Source organism: Pseudophryne corroboree, chromosome 3, assembly GCF_028390025.1.
Source record: "Pseudophryne corroboree isolate aPseCor3 chromosome 3, aPseCor3.hap2, whole genome shotgun sequence".
NCBI classification, from domain to species: Eukaryota; Metazoa; Chordata; class Amphibia; order Anura; family Myobatrachidae; genus Pseudophryne; species Pseudophryne corroboree.
In genome coordinates this window covers 77,033,507-77,043,597 of record NC_086446.1, presented here as the reverse complement: position 1 = coordinate 77,043,597, position 10,091 = coordinate 77,033,507, and the positions used below count along the sequence as shown (strand labels likewise).

Below are 10,091 nucleotides of genomic sequence, written 5' to 3'. Positions count from 1 at the left end.
GGTTATGCAGCAAGACAACAATCCGAAGCACAAGAACAAGTCTACCTCTGTGTCTCAATGGAAACAAAATTAAGGTTTTGCAGTAGCCTAGTCAAAGTCCTGACTGGAATCCAATTGAGATACTGTGGCAGGACCCTAAAGACGCAGTTCATGCTTGAAAACCCTCCAGTGTGACTGAATTAATGCAATTCTGCAAAGAACAGTAGGCCTCCACAGTGATTTGAAAGGTCGATCTTCATCTATCGGAAGTGTTTGGATGCAGTTGTTGCTGCTAAAGGTGGTACAAGTTAAGGGGACAATTCATTTTTCACATGGGTGATACAGGGGTCGGAAAACTTTTTCTCCCTCAAGAAATTAACATTTAAAAACTATTTTGCATTTATTCAGGTTGTCTCTCTTTTATATTCAATTTTGTTTGAAAATCTGAAACAATAATGTGACAAATATGCAAAAAATAGGAATTTATTACCTACCGGTAATTCCGTTAGTCTGTAGTAGATACTGGGGTCTTGTACTTTAGTACCATGGGGTATAGATCAGGTCCTCTAGAGCCTGGCACTTTAAAACTTTTAGTGTGTGCTTGTGTGTGCTGGCTCCTCCCCTCTATGCCCCTCCTACCACACTCGGTTTAGGAAAACTCTGTGCCCGAGGAGACGGACAAAATATGAGAGAAGAAACAATACAACAGCAGTGAGGCAACAAGCCAAAACACAACCATAAACGGAAGGAGGGCGCTAACCAGAACAGAGGATAGCAACACCAACCTAATCCGGATAGCACAGCCATCCCAACAACAGAAGGGACCACAACACTGGTCCAAACAAATACACAGGTAAGCAGGATTGAAGCACTGAGGCGGGCTCCCAGTATCCACTACAGACTAGGAGAAAAGGAATTACCGGTAGGTATTAAATTCCTATTTTCTCTTACGTCCTAGTGGATACTGGGGTCTTGTACTGTAGTACCATGGGGAAGTCCCAAAGCTCCCAAATGGGTGGGAGAGTGCTGAGACCCTTGTAAAACCGCCTGACTAAACTGAAGGTCATCCTTGGCCAAAGTATCGAACTTAACAAAAATGTTCGAACCAGACCAAGTTGCAGCTCGGCACATTTGTAGGGCCGAAACACCCCGGGCAGCTGCCCAGGAAGATCCCACCGACCTCGTCGAGTGGGCCTGAATAGACGTCGGCAAAGGCATAGCTGCCGAAGAATAGGCTTGTTGAATGGTCAACCTGAGCCAGCGAGCAAGAGATTGCTTAAAAGCCGGCCGATCAATCTTGGAGGCATCATAAAGGACAAACAGCGAGGCAGAAATCTGATGACGGGCCGTCCTGTTGACATAAATCTTCAGAGCCCTGACCACATCCAAGGACTTGGGACCAACGGAAGCAGCAGACAACACTGGAACCACTACAGGTTGATTCACATGAAAAGCAAAAACCACTTTTGGCAAAGACTGAGGACAAGTCCTAAGTTCTGCCCTGTCTGCGTGAAATATCAAATAAGGGCTCTTTCAGGATAAGGCCCCCAATTCAGAGACACATCTGGCAGACGCCAATGCCAATAACATCTCCGTCTTCCAGGTGAGAAATGTTAACTCCACCCTATGTAAGGGTTCAAACCAATCCGATTGAAGAAAGGACAGAACCACATTGAGGTCCCACAGAGCTGTGGGAGGCACAAAGGGCGGTTGCAGATAAAGAACTCCCTTTAGGAAAGTCTGTACTTCAGGCAACATGGCAAGTTGTTTCTGGAAGAAAATAGAGATGGAGCATAACCGTAATCCACCCCCCGCTTGCAGAAAAAGTAGAAAACGACCAATTCTAAATTCCATGGGAGAAACCTTTCTACCTTCACACCAGGAAACATACTTTTTCCAGATACGATGATAATGTTTTGATGTAACCATCTTCCTGGCCTGGACCATGGTGGAAATGACTCGGGAGGGAAGACCCTATCTAGCTAGAATTTCCCTCCCAACTTCCAAGCCGTCAAACGCAGCCGCTGTAAGTCTGGATAAACAAACGGACCTCCGACCTTGCTGAAGATCGTTTTGTAGCGGCAGAGGGCAGGGATCCTCCAGAGCCATGGTTAGGATGTCCGAGTACCATGACCGTTGAGGCCAATCCGGGGCAATTAGAATTGCCTGTACGCTTTCCCTTCTTAGTCTTTTGAGAACCTTTGGGATTAGCGGTAGAGGAGGGAACAGGAAACAAACTGGTACATCCACAGGGTCGTCAGTGCGTCCACTGCAGCAGCCAGCGGGTCCCGCATTCTGAAACAGTAACGGCATAGCTTCTTGTTTAGACGAGAAGCCAGCAGAGATATCTGCGGACAGCCCCACCGGTGAATTAACTGTTGAAACACCTGGGGATGTAGGCCCCATTCCCCTGGATGGAGGTCGTGCCTGCTGAGGAAGTCTGCTTCCTAATTGTCCATGGAATGAATATGGCTGAGATGGCCCTTGCGTTGGCCTCCACCCAGAGTATGATTTTTGACACCTCTCGCATCACCACTCTGCTTCTTGTTCCCCCTTGTCGGTTGATGTACGCCCCCGCCATGGCGTTGTCCAACTGAACCTGGATTGCCTGATCCTTCAGGAGATGAGAAGCCTGCAGAAGGGCATTGTAAATTGCCCTGAGTTCCAGAATGTTTATCGGCAGAACAGATTCCTGTCTCGACCACCCTTGGGTCACAGCCTCCCCAACCCCGGAGGCCGGCATCCGTTGTCAGAAGAATCCACGAGTGTATGTTGAAACTCCTGCCCTCTACCAAGTGAGAAACTTGTAGCCACCATAATAGAGAAATCCGGGCTTTTGGAGATAGTGTCACTTCCTGATCCATGTGAAGGCGAGACCCCGGCCATTTGTCCAGCAGATCCAGCTGAAATGGTCGGGCATAAAATCTGCTGTATTGGATTGCCTCGCAAGCAACCACCATCTTGCCCAGTAATCGGATGCAAAGATGTACGGATACCCTGCGAGGACTGAGCACCAAGCGAACCATAGTCTGGATAGCCAAGGGCTTGTCCATCGGGAGAAACACCTTTTGAGACACTGTATCCAGTATCATTCCCAGGAACTGAAGATGTTGGTTCGGTTCCAGGAGAGATTTCTGAAAATTCAGGATCCACCCATGATCCATAAGCAGGCAAGTCGTCAGGTCGATGCTGTGCAGCAGACAGTCCCTGGACTCAGCCTTTATCAGGAGATTGTCCAAGTACGGGACTATGTTCACTCCCATCATGCACAGTTGTAGCATCATTTCCACCATGACCTTGGTGAAGACCCTCGGGGCTGTGGATAATCCGAAGAGTAAGGCCTGAAACTGGAAATGGTCGTCCAATATGGCGAACCTGAGGTAAGCTTGATGAGGGGCCACATGGGAATGTGTAGGTAAGCATCCTTGATGTCCAGAGACACCAGGAACTCCCCCTCCTCCAGAGCAGACACCACCGCCCACAGTGATTCCATCTTGAATTTGAACACCCGCAGATACGGGTTCAGACACTTCAGGTTCAAGATGGGGCGCACCGAACCGTCTGGTTTGGGAACGACAAAAAAACTGGAGTAAAAACCCCTGTTGCGTAACGGAGGAGGTACTGGAACCACCATCCCTGTCTGCAAAAGTTTTTGAAGAGCCTCTTGTAAGGTAACTTTTGCTGCGGGTAAAGCTGGTAAGCCCGACTTGAAAAATCTGTGGGGAGGGAGCATTTTAAATTCCAGCCGGTATTCCTGGGAAATGAGGTCCCTCACCGAAGTGTCCTGGCAGGACTCCGCCCACACGTGGTGAAGTGTTGAAGGCGAGCACCTACCTGAAAGCCGCCTTGCTGCTGGGGCTGTCACGCGGAAGGGGATCCGGTCTTCTGGTCCAGGGAAACAGCAGGTGCAGGTTTATGGGACTTACCACGAGATCCTCTGGAAGTGGTGGAGACCCCTCGGCTCCTGCCTCTGAACCTTGCCACACGAAAGGACTGCAAGGAGGGTCCTGTGTAAGAACGTCTAGCAGGCAGCGCAACCGACGGCAGATAGGTAGACTTACCCGCTGTTGCTTGGGAGATCCATTTATTTAATTCTTCTCCAAATAATGCATCACCTGTAAAGGGAAGATTTTCGACACCCTTTTTGGAATCAGCGTCTGCTGACCACTGATGTAACCACAGTGCTCTATGCGCCGAAACAGCCATAGTAGTAGTGTGGCCATTAAGCTTACACAACTACTTAATAGCTTTGCTCATAAAATCTGCAGCATCCTCTATATGTTGCAGTAGAGTAACTACCTCATCCCGGGGCAAAGTGTCTAAACCGTCAATAACGTTATCAGACCATTTGACTTATTGCCCTGGAAATCCACAGCAAACAATTGTGGGGCGTTGAGCAGCGCCTGCCGCCGTATAGACTGCCGTGAGCGTGGTCTCAATTTTACGATCAGCTGGCTCTTTCAGGGATACAGCCCCAGGCACCAGCAGTACCAATACCTTCCTGTCCTCATCAGGGAAAGGAAAAGTAGTCAATAACCTCTAAGGAATGTTACATTTTTTATCAGGGTTTATTGGGTCTAGCATTAAAATATAACTCCTCATCTGGTTCCACCTCCTGATCCGGTATCTGGAGGACCTCTCTTACAGCAAAAATGAGAGCCTCCACCACAGGGAACAGAGAGCTGTCCTCGTTCATATCATCATCATCATCATCCACATCTGGCTGATCAGAAACAGAATCAGACTGGAGCACCTGTGGCAGTGAGCGTTTATGTGAAGCCACTAGAGGTGGCTGAGATGCCTTCTTGGTATCTGCTGCTTTAGCCAAACAAGCAATGGAGTGTTTTATCACCTGTCTTTCTCTTTTAGCTGCAGCTAATTCAAAATTTACAATTTGAATCATGCTCTTAAGGCTATCTCACCAGTCAGGTGTCTGAGCTGGGCCCTTGCGGAGACAAAGAACATTGCTCACACATGAGAGACCCCGCTGAAGACGGGGTAGAATTACAAGCAGCACACATAACCATGTCCACAGACATTATACAGGAAACTATAGCGCAGCCCACTGAACTACACCCCACACAGACTCTAGAGAGCCCCTGGAGTGACACTGAGGAGCGGACACCAGCACACAGAACACAGCAGCACAATGTGTTGAAATATGTGTATGTGATATAAGTGTAGTGGCATTACCGCTGACGTGCTCCCCCCTGACTATGACCCCCTGGTACCAGGTTTTCTGTAACAGCATGGGTCCTGGAGGAGCAGCGTGCATGCAGCCTTGGTGATCTGCAGCAGCAGTAAAATGGCGCCTTCTCGCCGCTGGTCCCGCTCCGGGAAGCCCCGCCCCTTGCAATGGCGCACGGTCCCTCACAGAGATTATAATGGCCTCAGTACTAAAAACACATCAAAATGTATTAAACAGTCCAAACAACGCCTTAGAGACAGTGAGCAATGCAGGGCAGCAGCCCTGAGCCAGTTTGTCCGCGGCAGGCACCGCAGCTCCGGGCCTGTGACCGCTGCGTGACTTGCTGCTAACCGGGACCCCAGTGTAACACTCACCACACCTGGATCTTTGGCATCTGTTAGAAGGTGGCGGCTAGCTGCTGGCGTGGGCACACATACTAACGATGAGTGATCAGCACCTCAGGAACTCAGTGTCCTGTCAGCAGGGATTATGAACCATTAACCCTCAGGAGGTTGGTTCAGTCCCCCCTCTAAGTCCCACGAAGCAGGTAGCCTGGTTGCCAACCAGTACTACCTGAAAATAATAAACTAAAACAAAAAATAAAGGAAACTCCTTGGAGTTCCAGAGAAATGCACCCGGCTCCTTGGGCACATTTTTCTAAACTGAGTCTGGTAGGAGGGGCATAGAGGGGAGGAGCCCATGCACACACTAAAAGTTTTAAAGTGCCAGGCTCCAGTGGACCCAAGCTATACCCCATGGTACTAAAGTACAAGACCCCAGTATCCACTAGGACGTAAGAGAAATAGGGGAATAAAAACTTTTTCAATACACCGTATTTTGTACATGATATGTGGGTTTACGATTGTCACCGTCTGTGAGATTTCCTCTTTCACCTGTCCCGGCGGGCAGTTCCACAGTGTGTTTTATAGTTGCTCTACAAATGGAGGGAAAAAGGTAGAAATAGCAAAAACCCGTTTCCCCCTTCCACGCTTCCCAGTAGCAATTTGTTTCTCTGCTGCATGAACTCCAAGATGTACAGAAAGATCATACGCTGAAATAAAGCACATCCGACAGTCAGGACATGGTAACAGATCAGAGAGATCGTTTCCCGATATACGCTGCATCTCTGCATGATCCAATGCAAATTTGAAAGGTTTATATATATATTGCATATGATTTGTGGGTGTGTAAATGTCATTGTATTTCTTGGCAGACATGGTGCAGTCTTCTTCACCCGAAACAGATTCATCCAAGACAGGGATAGATTCATGTTTTTTATGATCTTTGGAGGCATAAGTTTGGGTGTCTACATCAATTTTATCTTCCTCTGAGGCAGAGCCCTCCTTCATTGGTGCGAATGTATATTTGGTGTGTTCGTGTTTTCTCAGTGCGCAGACATCTCTGCTGCTTCCTTCACCAAAGCCCAAGAAATCCTTCCGCATATGGTTATTTTGGTACCTAGGTGGGGTATACTCTGTGTGAGTAGATAGATATGGAGTATAATAGGTGGGTGTATAAGTGTCAATGTTTGTAACATTGTCTTTATGATATGAGACTAAATCCTTCATAATATGAGATGCATACTGTGTATATGTGGGTGTATACATGTAAGTGTGTGTGAGGTTTCCTCCATCACCTGACATGGGTTCCGCCTTAATATGAGTAGATGTATACTGTGTATGATGTGTGGGTGTATACATGTAAGTGTGTGTGAGGTTTCCTCCATGACATGATATGGGTTCCTCCTTACTACGAATAGATGTATACTGTGTATGATATGTGGGTGTATACATGTCAGTGTGTGTGAGGTTTCCTCCATCACATGACATGGGTTCCTCCTTAATATGAGATGTATACTGTGTATTATATGTGGGTGTATACATGTCAGTGTGTGTGAGGTCTCCTCCATCACCGGAGACCGGTTCCTCCGTAGTATGAGTAGATGTAGACTGTGTATGACCTGTAGGTGTACACATGTCAGTGTCTTCTCCATCACATGAGACTGATTCCTCCTTAATATGAGTAGCTGTAGACTGTGTATGATCTGTGGGTGTATACATATCAGTGTCTGTGAGGTTTCCACTATCACATGAGACCGATTCCTCCTTAACAGGAGTAAATGTAGACTGTGTATGACCTATAGGTGTTATCATGTCAGTGTCTGTGTCTTCTCCATCACATGAGACCAGTTCCTCCTTAATATGAGTAGATGTAGACTGTGTATGATCTGTGGGTATATACATGCCAGTGTGTGTGAGGTTTCCTCCATCACATGACATGGGTTCCTCCTTAATATAATTAAATGTATACTGTGTATGACCTGTGGATCTATACATGTCAGAGTCTGTGAGGTCTTCTGCATCATAGGAGACCAGTTTCTCCTTAATATGAGTAAATGTAGACTGTGTATGACCTGTGGGTGTATACATATCAGTGTCTGTGAGCTCTCCTCCATCACATGAGACAGGTTCCTCCTTAATATGAGTAGCTGTATACTGTGTATGACCTGTGGGTGTATACATGCCAGTGTCTTTGAGGTCTCCTCCATCACATGAGACAGGTTCCTCCTTAATATGAGTAGCTGTATACTGTGTATGACCTGTGGATGTACACATGTCAGTGTCTTTGAGGTCTCCTCCATCACACGAGACCAGTTCCTCCTTAATATGAGTAGATGTAGACTGTATATGATCTGTGGGTGTACACATGTCAGTGTCTTTGAGGTCTCCTCCATCACACAAGACCAGTTCCTCCTTAATATGAGTAGATATAGACTGTATATGATCTGTGGGTGTATACATGTCAGTGTCTTTGAGGTCTCCTTCATCACATGAGACCGGTTCCTCCTTAATATGAGTAGCTGTATACTGTATATGACCTGTGGGTGTATACATGTCAGTGTCTGTGAGGTCTCCTCCATCACATGAGACAGGTTCCTCCTTAATATGAGTAGCTGTATACTGTATATGACCTGTGGGTGTATACATGTCAGTGTCTGTGAGGTCTCCTCCATCACATGAGGTTAGTTCCTCTTTAATATGAGTAGATGTAGACTGTTTTTGATATTTAGGTTCATAAATGTCAGGGTCTGTGACATTTTTTTCTTCACACAAGACAGATGCATTCTTCTCCGATTTCTCCATATTGTCTGTTGACTTCAAGATTTGAAAGCAGTTTGACGGCTTGCAATCACTAATAACACTTGTATCCATGTCTATAGAGTCTAAAGAACAAATCTCCGTATGGGGCGTATCTTTTTTATGGAAGCAATCTGTAACAAAAATAAATAAATAAATATTACTACTATAGCATTTGTCAAAATGATTTACTGTTATCTGCCCCACCCCCCCATTAATTACATTAACTCTCCCTTAATATAATAAAACCTAAATCTGACCTAGTAACATTCAAGAGTTTTGTGTTATTAGCAAAGATGTAAACACTTTAAGATCACGAGTGATTAATAAGTAAAAGGACCTAGAAAGGAACTCCAGTTCCTGCTCTAATAATTCACTCACAATCAAACTTAAAAAACAAATCCTATATATTAGAGAGGAGCGGGTTCGGTTCCCTGAGAACCGAACTTCACTGCCCGAGCCCGTATCCGAGTCAGGCTCGGGTTTTCCCGCCTGACTCGGAAACCAGAACGAGGCAAAACGTCATCATCCCTCTGTCAGATTCTCGCGGGGTTTGGATTACATATAAGGAGCCGCGCGTCGCCGCCATTTTCACTCTGGCACTGGAGAGGGTAGAGAGAGGACGTGTCTCCATCCTCAGTGTCCTGCATCAGTCCAGCAGTGGTGTCTTGTGCTGCATCGGTCCAGTCACAATGGTGGTGTCCTCTGCTGCCATATATCCAGTGCTGCTGTATAAATCCAGTCCAGCGGTGCTGTGTTGTGCTGCATCAGTTCAATGGTGGTGTATTGTGCTGCATCAGTCCAGTCACAGTGGTGGTGTCCTCTGCTGTCATATGTCCAGTGCTGCTGTATAAATCCAGTCCAGCGGTGCTGTGTTGTCCTGCATCAGTTCAATGGTGGTGTATTGTGCTGCATCAGTCCAGTCACAGTGGTGGTGTCCTCTGCTGCCATATGTCCAGTGCTGCTGTATAAATCCAGTCCAGTGGTGCTGTGTTGTGCTGCATCAGTTCAATGGTGGTGTATTATGCTGCATCAGTCCAGTCACAGTGGTGGTGTCCTCTGCTGCCATATGTCCAGTGCTGTTGTATAAGTCCAGTCCATTGCAGTGGTGCTGTGTTGTCCTGCATCAGTCCAGTGGTGGTGATCCTGTGCTGCCGTATATGTCTAGTGGTACTGCCGTATATGTCCAGTGATACTGCCGTATATGTCCATGGATACTGCTGTATATGTCCAGCGGTACTGCCGTATAATTCCAGTGATCCTGCCATATAATTCCAGTGATCCTGCCATATAATTCCCATGGAACTGGCGTATAAATCCAGTGATCCTGCCGTATAACTCAAGTAATCCTGCCGTATAATTCCAGTGGTACTGGCGTATAAGTCCAGTCCAGTGATACTGCCGTATATGTCCAGTGATCCTGCCGTATAATTCCAGTGACCCTGCCGTATAATTCCAGTGATCCTGCCGTATAATTCCAGTGATCCTGCCGTATAATTCCAGTGGTACTGGCGTATAAGTACAGTCCAGTGGTACTGCCGTATATTTCCAGTGATACTGCCGTATAGGTCCATTGATACTGCCGTTAATGTCCTGCGGTACTGCCGTATAAATCCAGTGATCCTGCCGTATAATTCCAGTGATCCTGCCGTATAATTCCAGTGGTACTGGCGTATAAGTCCAGTGATCCTGCCGTATAGGTCCAGTGGTACTGGCGTATAAGTCCAGTGATCCTGCCGTATAGGTCCAGTGGTACTGGCGTATAAGTCTAGTGGTACTGGCGTATA

The 10,091-nt window shown here is 46.8% G+C and overlaps 1 protein-coding gene across 2 annotated transcripts in view; it reads right to left on the bottom strand.

Annotated features, from left to right (window-relative positions):
* Nucleotides 1–584: 584 nt before the first annotated feature.
* LOC135054784 (oocyte zinc finger protein XlCOF8.4-like) overlaps nucleotides 585–10,091 on the bottom strand; it is a 43,338-nt gene continuing 33,831 nt past the window's right edge. For both annotated transcript variants that reach the window (XM_063958104.1, XM_063958105.1), the window contains exon 6: nucleotides 585–8,438. In XM_063958104.1, coding sequence (XP_063814174.1) covers nucleotides 6,091–8,438 — 2,348 coding nt within the window. In that variant the 3' untranslated portion in view covers nucleotides 585–6,090. The remainder of the gene's footprint in view (nucleotides 8,439–10,091) is intronic.